General features: G+C 35.6%; 1 protein-coding gene across 1 annotated transcript in view; it reads left to right on the top strand.

Moving 5' to 3' along the window:
• The window catches only part of LOC120626666 (neuropeptide SIFamide receptor-like), a 174,621-nt gene extending 153,248 nt beyond the window's left edge, over positions 1 to 21,373 (top strand). The window contains exon 3 of the mRNA XM_039894277.1: positions 20,605 to 21,373. Within this exon, the coding sequence (XP_039750211.1) occupies positions 20,605 to 21,373 (769 nt within the window). The remainder of the gene's footprint in view (positions 1 to 20,604) is intronic.
• Positions 21,374 to 23,920: the final 2,547 nt, after the last annotated feature.

The following is a 23,920-nucleotide window of genomic DNA, read 5'->3' as shown; positions in this document are numbered from 1 at the left end:
ATTCAAAATAACTATTCAGATATATTACTTTGAAAACGATGATCGTTTAATCGCTACAGTCCCATCCTGTCTCAAGGCTGGGCACAAGCGACATCTGTTTTGAGTGAGAAGCAGTGGCGTGCACTTCATACATGCACATAAGCTCTGCCTACCATACAATTTTTGTAGAGTTCATAAAAGCAAAGGATTTTTCGATTTAATGGCATCTTTCTTCTTTATGCGTACCCTGGTCGTAAACTCATTGCACGCCACTTGTGAGAAGCTTATTTGAGCATATACGTATAGGATTGAGGTAATCATAATAAACAATCCAATTTGTAATAATTAATTACTGTTTAATTAGAAACACAATTACAGTACAAGTTTTACATTTCCGTTAGTAGCTTACAAGAATTCGAAGTTGAGTTCAAGTCAAAGTAACTCGTTTGAACTTTCGATTAGCGTCTGATGTAAGCTAGCATCCTCTATTCTACACACTGTACCCCGACCTATCCCGGGCTTTTATTTATTTTGTCAAATCCGACTGGTCGAAAGTTACCGAGATGACCCTTTTATACTATTTACTATTTGTTTATATGATCTGTGACACTAACCCTAACTCATAAGAAATTTCAGGCGAGATATGGACTATTGTGTAGGTATAATTTTACTTTGCTCGGACTTAAGAAATATTTAAAACGAGACCATGTTACGTGTTTCACGTAAATCTGTCTCATTTAAACATTAACTTTCACTGAGCAGTCATAGGATATTCTATACTCTCAGCCTTAACCAGATAAGGTATCAGTAAATGTATACAAAAGCCTTGGTTTTCAGATACTGATGGATTTAGCCCGAAAATATTTCGCTAAGCTTTGCAAACTTTAACTACCTAATTTGCATTAAGCTCTAGGACAAACGAAATAAATGCTAGTAGAATAGAACTAGGCTTCATAGTTTTCGTTTTATTTGCAAAGTTTGTTTTTAAACCGTACCTATAAATTTCATAGTGTTTGTTTATTATAACTCATAATCTTTTTGTTCAGGAATGATGAAATACCAAGCACTAATGTTTCAATTGTTAAGAGAACAAAACATTTTTGTAACGTAAGCCATCGTAGAAAATACGCTTGTCACTTTTTCTTAAGACGATCATACACTGCAGGACTACGCATAAAACTGCAATTAAGTGATATATATATTATCCTATATTTATTATCTTAACCTCACTTTTCGCTTCTACTGGTAGCTTTGGTGACATAAAATGATACTTGAATAAAACAGTAAGTTAGTATTATACCTATTATGTTTCATATGTTTTACTATATTTGTGTTTATGTATTTGCAACGATTAAAACAGATAATGTTATTTGCAGCATTACATGTATGGAACACCTAATAGATCAAATTATTTTCAATAACAAAATTGCGATTTAATGTGCGAGGGGTATTGATGTATTGACAAAAATTATAAATCTCTATCCCAATAGTAGGTACTTTTATATTTCGAAAGGCTAAACCCACATCCATAGTAGAGATGCAATTTTGTTTGTTTTTGTTTTTCTAAGTTTCTGGTATTGCGTACGTACGAGTAGCTGGTTTTTTGAAATAAATTAAAAATGATATAGAAGAAAGTAGTATTCATCGTAGCTTTTTATTAACTATATACTTTTTTTACTTCTGGCAGCTTCAGTTTGAAGATCTATTGTAAAGTCTCCTTTATTCATGAACACAAAACCTTTAGCCAGCAGTATATGATAAGGATCTGTTACTTCACCATCGACACGACCTTCGGCTTTTGTTTGTAAATACTGTTCCATTGTGATATGCCTCTATAATATATTACATAAGACACCCAATACATGCCTACGTATTAAATATAATGGGTCAAAGCTAATCGCCTGTTAACGGATCGCATAAGCTTATTTATGTGACATAATATTTTGTTAAATCCATAAGAGGTTTTTCTGTTACATTATGTTTTTCGAATCTATATTTTTTTAATCATTGTAGCGCTATTTATGTACACACAGTGACTTACAGTTATTTTTGGGGATTTTAAAATTCTACGATCCATTTGACAGTTGTGATGCATCTGAAGTGTGTCCACGTCGTCAGAGCTCTGATCTGTCAACTGGAGTTATTTCAAGTGATATGGCCTACCCGTCGCCACTTTAGATTTGCAGCACGTTCAGCTATGTTCGTAGCTCTGTTATCTGGTGGAAGAGTTCAGTCGTGTCTAGTTACAACTCTACCGACAAGCGATGCAGAATTCCCTTATAGTGCGTAGGGACCGATTGTTGTGTTTTTAACTATACCCCTAAGAGATAAGCCCGTTACTATCTCAAACTGTATCAAAATTTATGAATGAATGATGACTGAACATCTCTGCTTCTTCTCCGGATCTTTTCTGTTTTTCCACATATTACTTTATATTCCCAGATTAAAGTAATACTAAGTTATTAATTAATTGTTTATTCTTGAACACTCATTTAACTCCTCGCCTCAACGATTTAACTCAAATATTATAGCCCCTTTTTTGTTTTAGTGTGACCAGAGACGTCCTAAGTACTCAATGTGTGGATGTATCGCTGTTTAAGCTTTAATTTTCGCGTCTTTTTCAGATTCTTAACGACATTACACGGTTCATATTTTTCTCATTTAATCCGTTACTTCGTGGACCTAAACCCATTGGGTACATTAGCTAAATCTATAATTGCCCTATAAATAAGACTACAGATGAGTTAACAGTAATTGAGATATTCTTATAAGCATCTCGAGTCAGCCATCTTTACGACTCTTGCCCAAGGTCATCTGATGAAGAAAGAAACACGAGGTCAGATGTTTATCTAAGCTAGTTTATTGTGATTTTTCCTTTTTACTGAGAAAAGTAAAAGTCAATGAAAATTTAGTCTGGTAGTGTTGAAAGGGCTTCTGAACTTAATTATTCAAATTCAGAATTTCTTTACATCAATATAAATATTTTGTTTTTGAATACAAAAAAATTATACTTATTTTACCATTGTTAAGAGATGAGGTTTTTTGTATAGGTTTTGTATTAAAAAATCTGTATCGGACTAAAGAAATTGGCGGTGCGGCCTACCCTCATGTACGGAGACTCATTCAAACGTCGCGTCAGTTCCTGGATATCATCACTAACATGTGACAATAATCGTTGAAGCCCGCCAGCCCACATTGTAGCAGCGTGGTGGGTCTATGCTACAGAACGTTCACAGTAGGGCGTTTATAGGCTATAAATGATGACTGTGATCAAGCAATCTACCAACATTTAGATCATTAATTTCAGAACTTTTCAGATTTACATTGAGCATCAACAAGATTCAGAGAAAGTCTTAAGACTATAATACATAATTTATTTAGTAACCCTTTCAATGTTTCGTAACTTCGAAGTCGTCCTCCAACTGAGAGTGGGTAATAAATATAGAGATAGTGGTAATTTTGTCAAATTACAAGCCCTTCGGACATGTTAAACACGAGTTTTTTACGGGAGCCGTTATAAACATGATTAAAATAAAGCCTTCATTAACCATTTTACACGTTTATAAAAGGATTCTTTTTTTTATTTCAATGAAACCAGTTATTATAGTATAGTTTAGATAAAATACTTAACATACCTAAACTTAAATTACATTTAAATTACTCGTATAAGGTAAAGTTAACAACAAAATTCTTGAAAACTGAGGTAAAGGAAAATTATCGTTATAGGTTACAAAAGAATATCACGAATGTATTCTTATCACAGTAAGGAAACTAAATTAAGTAAGTGTTATAAAATTTAATTTGATCAACTTAAAATCACACAAGAAATTCTTCATCTTATCAACCCATTGCCAGCCCACAATGAGAAGGGTTTTTAGACCGTAGTCCACCACGCTGGCCCGGTACGGATTGGTGGACTTCAAACGCCTTTGAAAGCTATGGAGAACTCTCAGGCATGCAGGTTCCCTCACCATGTTTTCCTTCGCCGTGGGTTCAAGTGATATTTTAATTACTAAAGATACACATAACATAGAAAAGTTAGAGGTACCAGAAATTCTTACGGTAAGTTTAATATCTTATCCTAGATACAAACCCAGACATTTCGAATTTGAAACAGGAATTACCGTCTCAACAAGACACACGGTCTTCAACAAGCCAGTAATCGAACTCAAAACCACCGAAAGATTGCTAAGCTAAAAGGCCCCGGGTCGTTTGTATCCAACTCTCCGAATCAATAACCATTGACCGTGTCGTGGTATTATATTGATAAGTTAAGATGTCGTAAGTTATGGATATTTTAAGTGAAAATATTATTGCACTTTGTGGCAATTATTATAATTGGTCGCTTCACGCGTTAAACGGCAATATTTACGAGCATCTTATTGGATTTATCTTTATTTATGAATTTATTGACCATAAAAAAAGATTTCGAGGAGTTGAGAACCTCCTCCTTTTTAGAAGTTGACTTAAAATTGAGAACAGTGTCAGAGTGAACAGGAACATATTGAAATAATAATGTATGCGTTTGTTTGGCAATTACCTACAGCTTTTTACGAAATTTGTATACAAGTTTATATAAAAAAAAGGTCCACATAAAAAAAAGAGAATTAAAATATTTTATTCTGTGGCTTTTCTCCGAAATGGCTGGATCGATTTTGTTGAGACCTTAGCAGTTAGGTCGCCATTAAGACTTTTTATATTTTTTAAACAACAAGTTAGCCCTTAACTTAATTCTAGATTTTATAAATTTAGTGTTTGAGTGTAGCTATAAGAATACTACTAGTAGTAGTATAAGAACAAGAGTTACCGACATAGTCGCGAGTCGCGAAGATGAAGTTGAAATGGGCAGGGCACATAGTTTGGAGAATCGATCGACGTTGGGGTCTTAAGGTGCTGGAATGGCGACCCCGCACCTGCAAACGCAGCGTAGGTCGGAACCCAACAAGGTGGACCGATGACATTAGATGAGTCGCTGGCAGCCGCTGGAGGCAAGCGGCCTAGAACCGTGTATTGTGACACTTCCTACAAAAGACCTATGTCCAGCAGTGGACGTCAATTGGTAGAAATGATGATGATAAGAATACTAACATAGGTTGAGTATAACATTTTACTAATAAATCAGTGCCTTTATATGGATTATAATTTTTTGTTATATAAAATTACAAAGTTTACCTGACTTTTTTACCATAATGTATACTCGGTCCTATCGGTTTTTTAATTTTTACCAAATTTCCATTTTTTTATTTGTGTTTACTAAAGGAAAGTAAAAGTATCAAAAACCTCGCTGCATACACGTAGTAAAAGTTTAAAACTTCAATTATTTTCGTCTGAAGTGCCGAACAATTAGCAGTAATGTTTTAATTAATTTGTTAACATGTTTTCGCGTACAATACTAAGTGGAAGTTGTCGTCATGTTTGAAATAATTTCAGTTGATGGTCGAGCATTGAAAAGCAACGTTAACTGAAGTCCATAAGGGAGAGATTTTTAACTTTTGCATCTAGCATTTAACTTTCTCCAAAGCTCTGATAGGACGTTAAACTAACAACCACTAAGATCTGATCAAGGAAACATTTTTCCAGAAAACCGTAAAATTCAGAACTAGCATTTATATCTGATATTTATATATGATATCCTGGGAAGATACTGTGATTATTTTTTAAGAGTAAAACCTAGAATTATTTATTTGAATATAATGGAGTAATAATTTTATTTACCAGGACAACACAAACAAACTTACATACGGAATAACTTATAATTTACTTAATTATTAAAAATCTTAAGTCTTAGATGTGTCGTGCCAAATAAAAGTTAAAAGTACGCACAAAACTGGTATTCTGTAAATATCTACCGAGTTGAAGGAAGTCCTGTTAAAAAAAATACACATTAGAAGAAAAACAAAAAGAAACAAAAATTATAATGATAAAATTATTTTTTTCATTTTAGTAGAAATGGAAAAGTATGTTAGTCCATTTAAAATTACTTTTTATTGGGAGGTTAGATTTTTGGATGTTCAGTCCATAAGATATAATTTTTTTTAAAGCAATACTATTTATTCGCATTTTAAAAAGTGGACGGATGTCGTTCAAGCATTTATTATTTTTTTATTTAAAAAAAGGCTGTTTCCCATATTACCAAAAATGCCGTAGATCAAAAAAATATTAATTTAATATAAAGCGATGATAGCCTAGTGGACTTTAGTGTTACTTTCTGGGGGAAGTTCGATTCCAGGCACACACCTCTAACTTCCCGGAAACATGAAGTGAGTTAATACCGCTTGTTTTAAGGGTGATGGAAACATCGTGATGGGTCTTTCATCATTAAACGTAGACTAGCCATGCGCGAGACAGTTCTCCATATTCTCAACGGCGTCTTAAGTCTGCTATATTGTACCTATTATGAAAGTAGACCAGTTAAATACATTGCTAAGAATCTGAAGAGAATTTTAAGTGTTAGGTTAATAGGCATATGCAAAATAAACTCGTAGTATATAAGAAATTTGCACGCCAGAAAGTGGCAAACTGTTGGCGTTATTCCCATTTACAACACCAAAAAAATGTGCACAGGTAAAGCAAAAAAAATCCTATCCTATTCTTTTCTGAATAGTTAATTTTTTTTTACAAGTTGGATATATACCCTGGGGTTGTATCATCAATTAGTTTTCTCAGCGCACGCAAGATAATATATTTTAGTGTCAACATTTTGTTTCTTTCGGTTAAATTATTGCAATCTTCATAAAGATGACTCATTATTTGATTAAAACTTATAGCCTTTGTTACTTTGTGATAACTTAGCTTCCTATTAGTAAAAAAAATGGTTAAAATCGATCCAGTAGTTTTGAAGCTGATTGGCCGATTGTACAAACAAACAAAGCAAATAAATCTTTCCTCTTCATAATGTAAAGTATAGATAGGTAAAAATATAGATTAAATTTCTACTTTCTTCAATAACAAGTACGGATGGCCTCACTACATGATTAGCAAACCGTGATTACTTCTCGATCGACCAGCTGAAAAATCGGAGATCGAAATTTCGACTTTCTCAACCTTGACATAAAGTCTAAAATTGTTTGATATTCCGATAGCTTTAAGTTGGTAAAATGAGGCGTGTAATTATACTATTTTTTATGTCAATGCCATCGCCAAATGGCTCCGCGAATTGCTACTGTCATTATATCTGTGACAGATTTTAAGGCGCCAACATTTTTTATCCGCGGCAATAAATGATACCAACTTAATGCCAAAGTATAATTATTGTATCGATTTATTCGTGTTATTTACCCGAAAGAACTTCAATTTTATAACTATTGCAAATAAACTGCCTTTAACGATGAGAGTAAAGCGTAGGTTGCACAACAGTGCGGAGTTATCGAGAGAGAAAAAAAATCGAGTATTTATTTAAAAGATCAACCATGACACGTGGGAACTTTTATGAAACTTAAAATAGGCTGTATAATTTTGACGTTTCAAAAGTGGTTTCATTAGGCCTACCTGAAAAATGTTTTTTTTTTCTAATTAAAAATAAAATAAAAAGCTGAAGCTGGGATACATATCATACAGACAAAGTGGTCAAACTTCTTCGTCATACGGTTTCATTTCAGTAGAATAATTTGCAGTCACAACAAACAGACAGAGTTGACATTTCAAAAGAGCTTATAAAGAAGCCAACTTAAATGAAATTAATTTGAAATTCTGAAACACACACGCTATAAAAATACTTAGTAAATAATTTAGAAAAGATACTTTCATCGTCATCAGTAGCCTATTACAGTCTACTGATGGACTAAAGCCTCTCTAAAGGGATGATGATAGATGGTAGTAGTAGCACAGAGAACGCTGCTACCCGTTCTTTGTTCTATTTACTTAGTGGCCACGTAGGTACGACACCCAGTAGAACAGGTAGGTAGTGGTGACAATTATTGTATTCTGTATCTGCTGTCTGCCGAAGTGGTGATAGCGCATTAATTCAAAAGTCATGTGGTACTTTTGATTGACATGACATGAGAATTACACGGTAGTAAGATGATGGCGATAACCGTATTTGTAAACTTAAAATTAAAGCTACGAGGGTTCCAAACGCGTCCTGGTCTAAGAAGAAGCCCACAAAAAACTTAGCCGGGTGTTTTTTTTTTTATCACCATCTCACATTGTCATTTAAAATTATTAGAAGAGCAACTAACTAACTGGTTAACCTGGGAGCTCGACTTCACTTTCCGGGAGCTGAGTTCGAATCCCAGCAAGCACCTGTTACTTTTCTAAGTTATGTGCGTTTTAAGTAATCGAAATATCACTTGCTTCAACGGTGAAGGAAAACATATCGAGGAAACCTGAGAGATCTACATAGTGTTCTCAAAGGTGCGTGGAGTCCACCAATCTGCAATGGGCCAGCGTGGTGGACTACAGCCTTAACCCTTTCTCATTTTGGGATGAGACCTGTGCTCTGAAGTGAGCCGGTAATGGGTTGGCAGGTGGTGTTGATGATCTGCCATCACATCACGGTATAAAGAATACTTAACGGTACTTCAAATAGTATTTAGTTTGACGGAATAAGCTGAATGAGATAATTCCTTAGTCTAGAATCTTAGTTCGTGTAACCTAAGCTTAACTTTACAATGACGCGTTGGTGTAATTCTGCTCATATATTTACATTTAACGTGTGAAACTCGCAATATATAAACTCGGTATTAACTATAACGTGGCGTTTATTGCGTTTTCGATTCCATGTGAATGGGTTATTGATTTATTTTTCAACTATAAAAAAAGCTAATAAAATATTATGTTTATGGTAATTTTGGAGGCTATCATATACATTTAACATATTATATGTTTTAAAGCTCTTTAACAAAATCACATTGCAACCATGCATTTTATTTATTCTCAATTCGTATTTTATTTTTAATTTACCTACCAACATAGAGTATTAATTGTTTTTTTCTTTTTTATAACACCGCAAGTAAGCTCTTGACCGCAATCTTATCTGGTGGTAAGTGTTGATGCAGTCTAAGATGGAAGCGGGCTGGCCTGTTGAGTAGTATGGTAGTTTATATTAAATCCATACCCTTAATCGGTTTTTACGCGGCATCGTACCGTAACGCTTAATCGCTTAGCAGCAAATGTCTTCCACGCGAGCGCTCGCAATAAAAAAAAAAATACTAGCAGATGCCCGTGGCTTCGTTCGCGCACAATTTCTAATCCATACTAATATCATTGGAAGTGGTGGTAGCCCAGTGAGTAGGAATTTAACTTCACTTTCGGGGGCGCGAGTTCGAATCCCAGCACGCACCTCAAACTTTTCTAAGTTATGTGCATTTTAAGAAATAAAAATATCACTTGCTTCAACGTTGAAGGAAAACATCGTCAGGAAACCTGCATGCCTGAGAGATATTGTTCTCAAAGGTGCGTGGACGGTGGAGTCCACCAATCCGCACTGGGCCAGCGTGGTGGACTACGGCTTTCTCACTGTGGGAGGAGACCCGTGCCCTGTAGTGGGCCGGTTATGGGTTGATGTGATGATGATGACTAACATTATGAATTGTTTGTCCTTCCTTTATGGCCTATCAAGTTAGAAGGACGGAGAGTAACATAGGAAACATTTTATTTCTAGAAAGCAAACGGTCCCTACGAAATTTGTAAAAAACCGTAACAAACGCGGGCGAAGAACGCGTGCAAAAGCTAGTATGAAAACAAATCCCTTTCTTTTCATAGGAAGACTTTCATAAGATATTCTTTATGTTTCCAAAAAAGGAAACTTCGTTACAAATCCCTACTAATATTATAAATGTTAATGTAAGTTTGTTTGTTACGCTTTCACGCAAAAACTACTTAACCGATCCCCATGAACATTTGTACACATATTATATCCAAGTAATATAGGATACTTTTTATCCCGACATTAAGCTCGGTTCCTTTGGGAGAGGGGATGAGTTTTTGATGATTTTACACCAAAACTCCGACAAATTATAACCGATTTAAATAATTATTTTTGTACTATAGAGGTATATGTGTTTAATTTTGCCCAAACTGTGGTTGGAGATAGAGGACAGAACTCCTCAGCGGCCAGCAGCAAACCCCTTATTTAAGGCTTAGCGATACTGAATACTTAAATTATTTTTAGAACTACAACTAAATTTAATGTGACATTAAAAAACAAACGCAGACGAAGTCGCGGGCAACAGCTAGGTTATATATAAATATCACCTCACATATTTTTCAGATTGTGACAAATTATAGTAAAACAATATTTTTTTATGCGATTTTTTTTTCATTGTGTTAAAAGTACAATAAAAAAAATCACTTCAAATTGATAACCTTTGGGAGACGATTTAAAAGAGTATAGGTACGAGTATGTCCAAAGAGATGCGTAAGACAAGATTTATGGGCGTTTAAAATTGCTCGCTTATTTATACAGTTGGGCAACGTTGATCGATGACAATACTCATTATCTTTTATATCTTCCACAGACGAAGTAAAACATAGACGGCATCTTACGAACACACATCTGATTCGTTGACTTTTTTGAAATTTATATTGAAAGGAAAAAGATGGCCAAACGGATAGTTAGCGGAAAACCATCGCCTATAAATACGAAGACTTCAGACAAAATGCAACGAACACGTCCTGCAATATGCCACACGCTATGTGTCTACTAACCTGATGCGTAGGTGTTAAGTACCATGTACCTGTAATCACACCAGTAACCACGGCATGCTGCTTTGCGGCAGAAATACTAATGGCTGACAGTGCAATATACTAGGTTACATAAAATTCATAATTCGTTAAAAGGAAATTCCATACAATTCTACAAAAAACTACCAATTGACATCTTGGAGATGCCTCTTAAAAAGTTCAAAGTTTGTATTAAACGTAGGCTTATAGAAAAGTCCTATTACAGTATCAAGAACTACGTAATCGATAAAAAAGCTTGGGTGTGAATTATTGCTCTAACATCAGCTCTTCTAATAATTTTAAATGACATTGTGAGATGGTGATAACAAAATAAAAACACCCGGATAATTTTGTTGTGGACTTCTTCTTAGACCAGGACGCGTTTGGAACCCTCGTAGCTTTAGTTTTAAGTTTACGAATGTGGTTATCGCCATCATCTCACTACCGTGTAATTCTTATGTACGCATCAAAAGTGCCACCTATGGGGCCTACTTGAATAAAGATATTTTTGACTTTGGCTTTGACTTTGAATAAGGATGTCACGTACGCTGTACGTATGGATTTCCACACGTCATGTTGTCCTTATAACTTTTTTCCTTATTTTAGTTTATTTTTATCAGTTCACCGTATGTATTTCTTCCATTCTAGCAACTTACGACTCCAACGTCTATCGGTTCACCAAACTATGTGTCCATCGCTATCCTAGCTTCGCCACTCGATAAGTCGGATACTATAATACTTCTATGGGTACTATGGGTATCTTTTACTTTTAATTTTATTACTTGACTGTAATCTCATTAAATGGTAAGTGATGATGTAGTCTATCATGATGCGGGAGTGTTTGGGAGTGTAGCAGTTATATTAAGCCCATACCCCTAATCGATTTCTACGCGACATCGTACCGAAACGCTAAATCGCTGACTCTTTGCTTTTGGGTGGTAACAAGCAGCGGAAGAAACCTCCTACCAGACCAGGCCAGACAAAATTCGCTAATTATAAATTCTTAAAATTAATCGATCTCGGGTCATCCAACTTAAAACCACCGTCGTCGTCGGTCGTCAAAATCATCGTCTATCTTTTTCGATTAGTCAGTGTGTTTATGTGTAATTATTCGCAATCCCTTAATGTCTCTTTACCTTTATAAGACATTCAGCATTCCCCGTGTTTGTTGCAAGAACGAACAAAAGGGCATAATAATATTATTATTGTTGCGCGGGAGTCTCATCGCTGCAGTCATCCATTCTTAACAGACTTCCAAAAATGGCAGAGTGATATCGTTTTTTTCAACCGACTTAAACAAAAGGAGCAGTTCTCAATTCGACTGCATGTTTTTGCTTTTGAATATTTGCTACGAGATTACTCCGCCAATTACACAGCGACTTTTATGATACTTTTTTTGTTTGGTATGCCATATCTTAGTCCCATTTTAATTTGGTGAAGATCTATTAGAAGGATTCTTACATATAGCGATTTAAGATTGTTTTAATGAAACTTGGAAATTTTCTTTTTTACCAAATAGTACCATTTTAGTCACGTCCCACTGATGATGAAGTCCAACGATTACCACTGAAACTATGCAATAATAAGTACCCATGCCATTAGTTGCGCTTCGATTATATTAAAAATTAAAAAAAACATATCTACTACGATAATACACAAATGACCATCTAGCCCTAAAGTAAGCAGTAGCTTGTATTATGGGTATTAGGATGACTGATGAATATTTTGATGCATAATATACATAAATACTTGTAAAATACATATAAACACCCAGACACTGAAAAACATTCATGTTCATCACACAAACATTTTACAGTTGTGGAAATCGAACCCACGGCCTTGGAATCAAAAAGCAGGGTTGCTGCCCAATCGCTGAGCCAATCAGCCGTCAAATTATATATTAGGTAAGCAATTAATGCTCCACACAATAAAGAAGCTGATGCTGAAAATTACTGGTATCCATGCTACTGTATAAAAAGGAATACGAAGTATACGATCTATACATAATAACTTTTAAGTAATATTTATTTCTGGCCTTTTAGTTGTATAACAAAGTAGGTTATTTTTGTTGAATTTTTTTTACGGTTTTATATAATACAGATAATCTTACTACATGGATGCCATTCAAATAACACAATTATCTATTTATACAATGATATTTTATAAAATAAAAGTTATTTGCAATGATTTATCACGCAATTATTTGTTGAAATAACACTTACATTACTTATATATATAACAAATTATTTACGTTTCAAATGAATAAGAAATCACTTAAAAATTGCCAGTTGTGGAGCATGTAAAATTCATAGAAGGGATAAATTGAACCAAATGAGTTAAATACAATATGTTTGTATTTGTGTGGGTTTTATGGATGTTTGTTACTCTTTCACGCAAAAACTACTGAACCAATTTGACTGAATTTTGATATCGAGATTATATCCCGTATTAACACATAGGCTGCTTTTTATTCCGGGAAAATCGAGGGTCCCCGCAAGATTCATGATAAACCTAAAAACCGCGTACGAAGCCGCGGGCAAGCATACAAAACCTTATCCCTTCTGTTCGTTATCAAATTATAAAGCAAAGTATTAGACGATAGCTGCCAAAATGTCACTTATTATAATGGGACGGGTGTGTGATGATGTTATGCTACGTTTAATTAATATACTGTAAGAACATAATAGTTTTTATGATATAATTAAAACTGCGGGACATTAATTATAAAGTCGGTCTCCGCGCGAGCTCTCAAAGTAAATTATTCGTGGATGAATTATTGCCACGTTTAACCCAAATCGTTAATCGGGTTTTATGAGCTCAGTCAACATAAGTGTCACTTCAAGTGTTCAAACCCAGACCGGCCTGTTCAAACTTTGAATTATTGATATTTTAATATTAAAATGAGTAATTGAGGTGACGGTGAAGGTGATTAAGGAGGTCCTAAGGTGATTTTGGACCTGCCAATGCACAAGTTTATACATAATATTCTCAAAGGTTATTATTTGTCCAACTTTACTTTTATCTTAGTATTTATTATATGGTTTATAGTTTTTTTTTTTATTTTTTTTTATTTATTATATACTAGATGTATTTGTGTATATTACTTTATGTATTAGTATTTAGATATGCATATATATTTATTTTATATTTTGTACCACCTGCAATTACTTCTCCTCTTTTTTTCCTAATTCTAAGGTTGCCTGGCAGAGATCGCTACTAAGCGATAAGGCCACCTTTTGTATTCTACTTCGATTATTATGTTTCTTGTTTTCTTGTATAGTTCTTAATGTGGTGTACAAATAAAGAGTTATAATAAAGGTATATGGAGTCCACCAATCAGCACTGGGCTAGCGTCGTGGAGGCCTTAACCAATGAATATTTTACACTAATTTCAACCACACATTAGTGTTAAATAGTAGTGTTAGTGGAAGCAGAGCTCTCTGTGGCAGAGCTCGTCCAGGAAAGTCCTACCGCTTTGCTTATTCTGCCGCCAAGCAGCATTGCCGCAATGCTGTGTTTCGATCTGAAGGGCTTGGTTGTCGGTGTAATTTAAAGCACATATGGCTTAACAACTACTCCTCAGATTTATGGGCACAGCGCCGCATGTTGCATGTGTTCAATGCATGCCATGCGAAGTGTTGCACTGTTTTAAGGCGCTGGTTTTACACTTACCATCAGGTGGACTATCTGCTTGGTCTGTTAATTATTAAATACTATACGCAAAATACAACAAGATAAACTACGTCTTATTTTTGTCAAAATCAGGGATCGCTCGATGTTTTCGATAAAATCAAACTGTATTATCGGCAATACAAGGTTATGTCGTGCGCCTGTCTGGTGCTCTTTTAACGTTTAGCACCAATGAGTCAGTGCCAATTTGCATGTGCAATGATCCAGTCCATACGCAGATAAATAATTATTATGTATTCGAGCTATTTCGTTGCGGACTTAAGATATTATGAAATCATACCTACAGGACATAAAGCCCGACGTCGGTACTAATTTATTTTGTGTCGATCGGTAGTGATGCGCGTGCGCTGTTTTTCTTTGTTTTATCGTTTCTTTCTTATTGGTTTATCTTTACTGCAGCATCTTGTGAGAGCCAAGAACAATGAATAGTAAAGTTATACGTGTGCTAGAGCCATTCGAGTTTGTGGTTGGGTCGCACTTTCGTTTCTAGCATATTATTATCTTATCTCTGTAATACATGAGTAATCTCAGTAATACCGTTGAGTTAAACTTCTTTACCCTTAAAATCCATTCTGTGACAAAACAAGTTCTATGCGACATAACCTATCCGCTCATAGGTACACATAACATACCAAGAATATGGACATAAGTTGTGTTATAAACCGCCCAATCCCATTTAGAAACGGGCACTTAGGTCGGAGGTACAAAAATATCGGCTGTCAAGCTGACTGACAAATGATATCCGTCAGATAGTTAGGCTGACCCGCTGCGTTATCGGCAATTGTTTCCAGGTTCAACGAACTTTTGTATATTTGTTATTGATGTGTGGTTTTTATTACAGCAGGTGAGAACACGGTGAAAATATATGAAATCGGGTTGATTCTTTTACCACAAAGTTTTATTTGCAATACCGAGGCAAACGTTATTCCTGTTAATGAGTGGTAAAGGGTAATTTAATTAAGCACAAGACAGGTTAGGACAGTTTTCTTAATAATGTAAAATTTTTGTTCACAATTTTTTCCTAAGATGACCTTTAGAAAAATAGCTGTACACGATTTTTATGTTGTGAGCAGGGCATATTGCTCGGAGAACCGATGTAAATTTGGGTCCCAAGGTGCTGGAATGGCGACCCCGCATTGTTTCAAACAGGTTAGCCCGCTACCATCTTTATCTGCACCATTAGTTACCACCAGATGAGATTACAAGGGCAAACTGGTAGCGAAGAACATAATACGTTTATTTAAGTTATTTGAAATAAACTAGAATCGCATAGTTAAGCTATTGAGAATATTTTATTGCCCAATCGATAATCACACTTGGGTGACAAAACAAAAAAGTGTACCTATTTGTTATTGTCAGTTGACACACGTTCATATTGGCCTAGTTTCAATCATTATAAAAAATGAGACAAGTGCGAGCCGCCCTCGCGCTCCGTGGGTTCCGTACCTTGAAAGGAGGAGTATCTTCATTAAATAAAATTAAATATAATCATCTATTGATTAACTTTATTCAAAGGTGTGTGGAGTCCACCAATCAGCACTGGACGAGCGTGGTGGACTACGGCCTTAAGCGCTTATCATTGTGGGACTCCTCCCACACCCCCACCCGTGCCCTGTAGTGGGGCCGGTAATGGGATGATATGAATAATGATCTATTGGTCGAATAAAATACTATTGGCTCCAAAAATAAAAAAAATATACAAAGATCTTTTTATTGTCTGTAGTATTAAATTACTGAATTTCGGATTTTTTTCGTCACTTGTGGCAAAATAACTTTATCAGTGACAATAGGTTTATGCTCAAAGGTTTATTATCAGTCTGACTTTTTTTTTAAAGATAATTTTTGGAAATTTTAGCACATAAGCTATATCAGTACAGCCACTGAAACGTACCTATCTACATAGTTTATGTTTTATTCAGTACTAGCTGATACCCGCGACTCCTTTTGAGTGGATTAAGGTTTTTTATTCCCGCAGGAACTCGCTTATATTCCGGGATAAAAGGTGGCCTATGTTCTTTTCCATGTGAAAGCTACATGCATGCCAAATTTCATGCAAATCCGTCCAGCCGTTTTTACGTGATTGATTAACAAACATCCAAACTTTTACATTAGTAAGATAGCAGGATAAGTTTCCACACGCAGTATACCTTTTTTTTTTTTTTTTTTTTTTTATATTTATAGGCGAGCGCTTGACTGCAATCACACCTGATGGTAAGCGATGATGCAGCCTAAGGTGGAGCGCGCTTGCCTAGAAGATGCCTATTCACTCTTGATTTGAAGGTACTAATGTTGTAAGAACTGGGGAAAATGGAAGCTGGAAGAGCATTCCAGATCCCAGCGGTGCGAATTAGAAACGAAGATGCGAAGCGCTTCGTACGCGTCCGCGGTATATCGACCACGTAGGGATGCAGATCCTTCCGGTGCCTCGCGGTTCGATGGTAAAAAGGCGAGGGGGGAACTAGATCAAATAGTTCTTGAGCACACTCTCCGAAATATATCCTATAGAACACCGAAAGGCAGGCAACCTTGCGACGATGTTCCAAACTCTTAAGTTTTTTATTGGCTAGGTCACCGATGAGCCTTCTAGCACGGCGATCAACCGAATCCAGGGCATCAAGCTGATACTTGGCAGAGCCATACCATACTAGCTTAATATTATCTGATAAAAAAACTCGGATAAACACGCGGACAAAGTGATTTAAGTCAGCTTTTCCCTCGGAGCTCGGAACCCTAAAGGCATCATTGATGAATGCCTTCGCAAACTTGAATGTAATTCAACAACATAATTTAATTAGGACGTCTCAAGGCCGACTGCTTTTCGGTAGGAGACACAATGAGAGAAACAGAATTATAGATTTGAGTACCTACTGGCTACTTCAAAAATGTCTTCCTTACCGACAATAACAAAAATACCTTCCTCGTTCTTAGACTAAAAATAACCTATCCTATATCCAATGCAATCTATCTTTATACCACGTTTTATCGGAACAAGCGAACACCAGATGCCCATGTCAGATCTATAAAACACACTTGGGTTTTTTTTTGTTTTTCAGGACCAGAAGTAGCCTTTATTACTCTCCGTACTTTTAATTAACTTAATTCCAAAAATTAAGTTGACTGTTTGCTAAGTTAGAGCGTAGAAGGAGGACAAACAAAAAACACACTTTCTCTTTTACATAAAATTTATAACATTATAAACTAAGGATAATTGTCATCATATTAATCTCAATCTTAATTTATATAATGGATATGTAAGAGTAAAATAAGCATAATTTTCTCGGTGTGCCACGAGAAGACACTCAATTCTGCATTTTTGGATCTACACATCGAGTCGAATAGAAGCATTTATTAAGCTCCCGTTAGTTTGACATCTTATCGGGATATCAATCGGAAATGTCCGCTGCAAATGTCAACGATTGTCGCGAGATACTTTTAATTTATGCCAAGAATATCCCCAATTAACCATTCGGTTTCGTAATACCATTAGCTGATAAGGTACACTTGAGTTTTTTTATTTTTATTAAATAAATATCCTACGACAATACACACATCGCCATCTAACCCCCAAAGTAAGCGTAGCTTGTATTATGGGTACTAAGAGAATATTTTTTATGAATAATATAGACAAATACTTATATATATATATATATAGATTAACACCCAGACAGTGAAAAACATTCACGTTCGTCACACAAACATAGTCCAGCTGTGGGAATCGAACCCACGGCCTTGGACTCAGCTGACTGGCGATGTGGCACGCGTCGCTGCTACCCACACATTTATTCACTTTGCTTGACAAATCACGCGATGAGAGGCGAGTTTGCATCACCAACACAAATCTTTTACAATCTAGTTCTATGGTGGTCTCTAGCTTCTTTTAAATGTATCCCTTCCTTCTGGCGATTTAATTACCCACCTAACTTATCCCCGCTGCAGTTGCAACGAAGATTAAGGTAGTAAATTCACTGCAATCGACCGGCGATATTGCCTGGAAGACGTGAAGTCTCTCGAGCGCTAACGATTTACACAGTCTGGGAGGTTAATTGAGAAAAAAACAAGGAACTTGTTGTGGAAAATGCAAATTGATGGTCCGCAGACTGCGCTAAGCCTCGGCTTATTAAGTAGAGTGGAGTTTTTGTGATCTTTTTGTTGAGGAAAACAGAGGGAAAATTAAGTCTCAAGCTTCATTTTACGTTTCCGGAGAAATCTTAACTTGAAGAGTTACAAACTTGATAATGGAAACGTTTCTTTTAAGCGACTCACAAACCGTTTCAAAGTTTAAACTCTTGTAAGTGGCACTCCTGATTATTATGATAAACTAGCTTTGCTCTGCGGGTTCACTCGTGGCAAACGACACGTCGAATAGTAAATTAGTTGCTTATATTTCTCAACTAGCTGACCCGCGCAACTTCGTCTGCACCGAATCGGTTATTAGAGGCTTTAATATCTTAAAAAACCTAGAAACAAATTACAGCGCTACCTACAGGTCTCACTCTAAGTCGGTATGACATCTTTAGGAAACATCGTTACATTTCAGCCAATTTACAGAAAACCACAGTAAAATATACACTAAAACTATGCATCCATACATACATAAATTCATCCATCAATCCATACATCCATCCATACATCCATACATCCATCCATACATCCAACCATACATCCATCCTCACAAACTTTCGCATTTACAATATTAGTAAAATGATACGCATGCATTCGATCGTTGTACCATATGCCTTGCGACTTGCTGGTATCGGCGAAGAGTTATGTCCTTTATCTTCGACAATATTTATCAGATCTTCATTAAAATTAGACAATACATGCTTGATACTATACACTTTCAAAGAATTACTTTGCTTCATATTTTATAAATCGAAGCAAATTTATAAAATATGAAGTAAAATTGATAAAAAATTTCATCTCGTTTCCCGAAGGAAACTTATTGTTTATCGGGATAAAAAGAACCCTATATGTTGGCCCGGAATACCAGCTACTACTATACAAAATTGTAAATCCGTTCAGTAGTTTTCACGTGTTGCCCGGACAGACAGACAGACAGACAAACAAATAATAATCTGTTATGAACTCATTATCGATTATAAAGCATCCCCCGATTAAAATTTTCAAAATATATTGAATGTACAGAAATCTTCCAGTTTTATTATAAGTAAAGATAGCTTTATTATGGTTAGTACCTATAGATTTAACGACTAAAACTCACTAACGTTTTCGTTTGCGGCCATTCCCCAAGTTAGTTATAATCACAAAAAATTGTACGCTTTCCCGCATGAAAGCAGCATGGTACCATATCCAGGTCTATTCAAATTTAGCTTTGTTGATAATACTAATGATGACCTACAAACCACAGATTTAAGACCATATGGAAACCGTGTACACTGCTGATATTGAAGCATTATCCCCGACATGCACCTCGACTTTTCGGAGTTATGTGCGTTTTAAGTAATCATATATTCTTAAACGGTTAAGGAAAACATCGTGAGGAAACCTACAGTACCTGTACTGGAACAATGTGGAGGACCAAGAATAAAAAAGGACTAAAAATAGGGGGCCAAGATTCGCCGGGTAGTGGGCCGGTAACGGTTTGATAATGACAATGTTAGGTCTAGGCTCAGAAACATAACAATATCAAATCACGATATTACTTAGATTAGGTAATTATATCGGTAGGCGTAACCCAAACCAACAATATTACGTACAGGACCGACTACGCACCCTTGTTAATGTCTGGAAACTTGACCGATGTTCATAAAAGTCAAATAAGACTGGCCTTAATTGAACCCTGAAACTAGGTCCATTCAAGATATAAACAATTAATTCGGTTATTCGGATAAAGAATTAGGGTAATCGAAAATCTTATTGTAATCCTTTGATTAAATGGCCTATTTTCTGCCTTCTCACGCCACTAGTAAATGTAAAATAAAACTAACAGAGCGTAGGTATTCGTTAGATCTGATTTATGATAGTATATTTAATAACCATTAATTGATTTAGACGTAGCACATGGTTAGACAACGAGAGAGTTTTTTAGAGTATAGAACTTTATAGTTTGTTGGTGTGAAGTGATGATTATGAATAAGCGGTACCGAAGGCTTTACATTACATTTTCAACTGCAGTCTGGTATTCAAAACTTTTAACAGAACAAACCCTCGAACCGAATACCTCGAATCGAACCAAAGAACTCCCGATCCGTACCAGAAAGAGTTACTTTAACTAAATCATCATTTTTTAAATTGCTTTTCTTATTGTTACAGATTCCTCGCTATCTGGTGGCCGTTGAAATGCCAAATCACCAAACGCCGCGCTCGTATGATGATCGTCTTCATCTGGATATTCGCGATTCTCGTCACCACCCCCTGGGTCTTTTTCTTCGATCTCGTTGTCGTCTTCGATGACAACCCTCATGTCCGACTCTGCTTGGACGTCTGGCCAAACCCGATCAGCGAAGTTGTGTACTTCGTGATAGGCAATCTCATATTTTGTTACATTCTACCCATGGTCCTCATCACAATGTGCTACATACTCATCTGGATCAAAGTATGGAGAAGGTCCATCCCCACCGACACCCAAGACGCACAGATGGAGAGGATGCAACAAAAGTCAAAGGTGAAAGTTGTAAAAATGCTCGTTGTGGTAGTTATCCTCTTTGTCTTATCCTGGTTCCCTCTCTACTTGATATTCGCGCGGATAAAGCTAGGCGGGCCAATACAGAAATGGGAGGAAGAGATGTTCCCAGTTGTGACCCCTCTAGCACAGTGGCTTGGATCTTCAAATTCATGCATTAATCCCGTTCTTTACGCCTTCTTCAACAAGAAATACAGGAAGGGATTCGTTGCTATTATAAAAAGCAGAAAATGTTGCGGGAGACTCCGTTACTACGAAACGATTGCTCTGCAGTCTTCGAGTACATCGACGAGAAAGTCGTGGCATTACAACAATAATAACCATGCGTCTATCACACGACGATCGCCTCCGGTTGATAAGAACGCTGTGTCTTTCATCTTCAACCACACGGGAGTTTAATCTCGGCAGCAACAGTGATTGGAGCTCAAATAAGACTACAAGGTCTTCGTGTCTCAGGCCCCGCTTGGGAGGAGACGTTTTTCAGCATATCGACAAATACGAAAATTTTTGTGCTTGAATTTTATGTTAGTCGGTTTGATGTTGTCCTGTGTTAAAATCAAGTTCGCGAGCTATGTGACTATCCAATAATCTGGTAGGTTTAAGTAATGATATTGATCTGTAACATGTAATGTATTGTTATTAACACTAGTGATGTACTTTTATACGTAAATGTAAATTTAATATTTCTGAAGAAGAAAAAAATAACTGAGGAGCGAAAACGCACATGTCGCACAAAAAATTTTGAAGTGATGCCTTCACTTAAGTAGATACTTATTTTCTTTAAGTTTGTGATTATTAGCTGCATTTGTATCATATTTATGTATTATTATACTGGCCTTAGGGAAAAGGTGTCTTATAGGAACTCCGGCTGAACCTGGCCAGGTACGAGTTACCAACGAAGCTCTTAAAAACCAGTAAGTTCATGGAAGATACTGGTGCAACTTACCGGAAGACTTGCTTGATTGGCTTTTTTGAGGTTTTTAAGATCTTATTTAAGCCAACTGAGTGAGTAATTGTATTCATCTTTGGGTTTAACAGTAGAATTAAATTTATTTTTTTGTTTTAGTAGCATCTTCATTGTTATTGGAGTTAATATATATAGTAAAAATGCCAGTACCTGTTTCGTGTAATATGCTGTAATTGAGAAGTTAAAGTACTATTTTGTATATTCGTGCATTACATTTTTAGGCATTTTAGATAAGTAAGAGATAACAATATTAGAGTTAGTTTAAAAAAAAGGATACTTAATTTTATTAATCTCATAGTAGTAAGTAAGGAAATCATTTGTGACGTGTGATTCAGTACAAATTTTATCCGGGAAGTGCTACTTGAACTAAAAACATTGCTTTAATTTTTCACTACAAATACATACAATCTTTATTACTTTCATGCTAATATTATTATTGATATTAAATATATTCCAAATAATAATAAATAAATTTTGGTATTGTAAAAATAAATAAGAATCTTTTAAAAATAGTTTTATATCCATATTAATATAATAATCCTACTAATATAACAATCCCACTAACAGTAATAATAATGGAAGTTTGTTACTCTATCACGCAAAAAACGGCTGGATTGATTCGGATGAAATTTGCCACTCACGTAGCCTTTGCCATAGAAAAGAGCATAGGCTACCTTTTACCTCGATTTCTTAAGAAGTTTTCGAGGGAAAATTTAAAATTGTTTACGAGCTAAGCCGCGGGCAGACAGCTTTGAAATTTGGTATGCATGTCACCTATGCTATGGAAAAGGACATATACTTTCTATACCAATCTCTCAAATAGTTCCCGTGGTAGGATACAATATTTTTAACGAACGTAGTTTTAGAAACACTTCTGAAGTCAACGCAGACGAAGTCGCGGGCTGAAGCTAGTATTTAACAAATTTAAAAAAAATGCATATTAAAATTTTCGGAACCGATAGGATTTGAACCTGCTACTCTCTAGAATCGCGGCCTAATATTATAAAATATTCGAGAATGTGTCATTTTACTTATTTGTTTTACCATTTTGATAACATTTGATGGACATTTGATACTTTTTATCCCGGAAAAGCAAACGGTTCCTGCGTTATTATTACAAATAAAGTAATGTTAGATCACCAGACATTGCTAAGAACCCTCTCGATTTTTTCACCTTTCAAACAACATACACACACACACACACACACACACACACACACACACACACACACACACACACACACACACGCACGCACGTGTGCGTGTGCAGATGCTTATAACTTATAACACCCGCAGTTCTTGTACCGAAAGCTGGTTATTTGAATAAGAAAAATAGAAATAACATGGCTATCTTAGTAATTAGAGTTCCGGTGCGAATTCGCGTAGACACCGATTAGGGTATGGGTATACCACTTAACATGTAATCCTGTAGCCATCATATACTGCATCATCACTTACCACCAGATAAGATTGCAGTCAAGGGCAGACGTGCAGTTGGAGTGACAAAGATATAAATATAAATGGAATATATTTAATATTTATAACTAATTTATTAATAATCTTAAAATTAGTTTGATTACTATGTATGTATCTTGACACGTCTTTGTAACTCGTCCACAAAAATTCGTTCCTTAGATTTGCCAATAATACAGTTTATTTTCCGTTTAAACGATATCATTATATTTTGTATAATCCATAGAGTAGCAACTCATATTCATACGAGTATAACCGTCAAAAGAGTTAGTGTGGTTTCATCTACATATTGGTAATAACTGTATTGTGGTAATAAAAAAAATAGTTAACATTCTTAGTAATAAACGAATGGAGAGTTAGTAAAAATACGCTCATATTTTTAATCCAATAATTTCATTTTATTTTCAATTAGTTAAATTTCCCACATAGTGTAGTAATAAAATTTATGATTGCATATTTGAACATCATATTTTTCCTAACTCTTCGAAATATTCACTTGTGGAAAC

This window comes from Pararge aegeria, chromosome 10 (genome assembly GCF_905163445.1).
Source record: "Pararge aegeria chromosome 10, ilParAegt1.1, whole genome shotgun sequence".
NCBI lineage: Eukaryota > Metazoa > Arthropoda > Insecta > Lepidoptera > Nymphalidae > Pararge > Pararge aegeria.
Note: the sequence above shows the minus strand (reverse complement) of the source record. Positions and strands in the feature narration are given on the sequence as shown.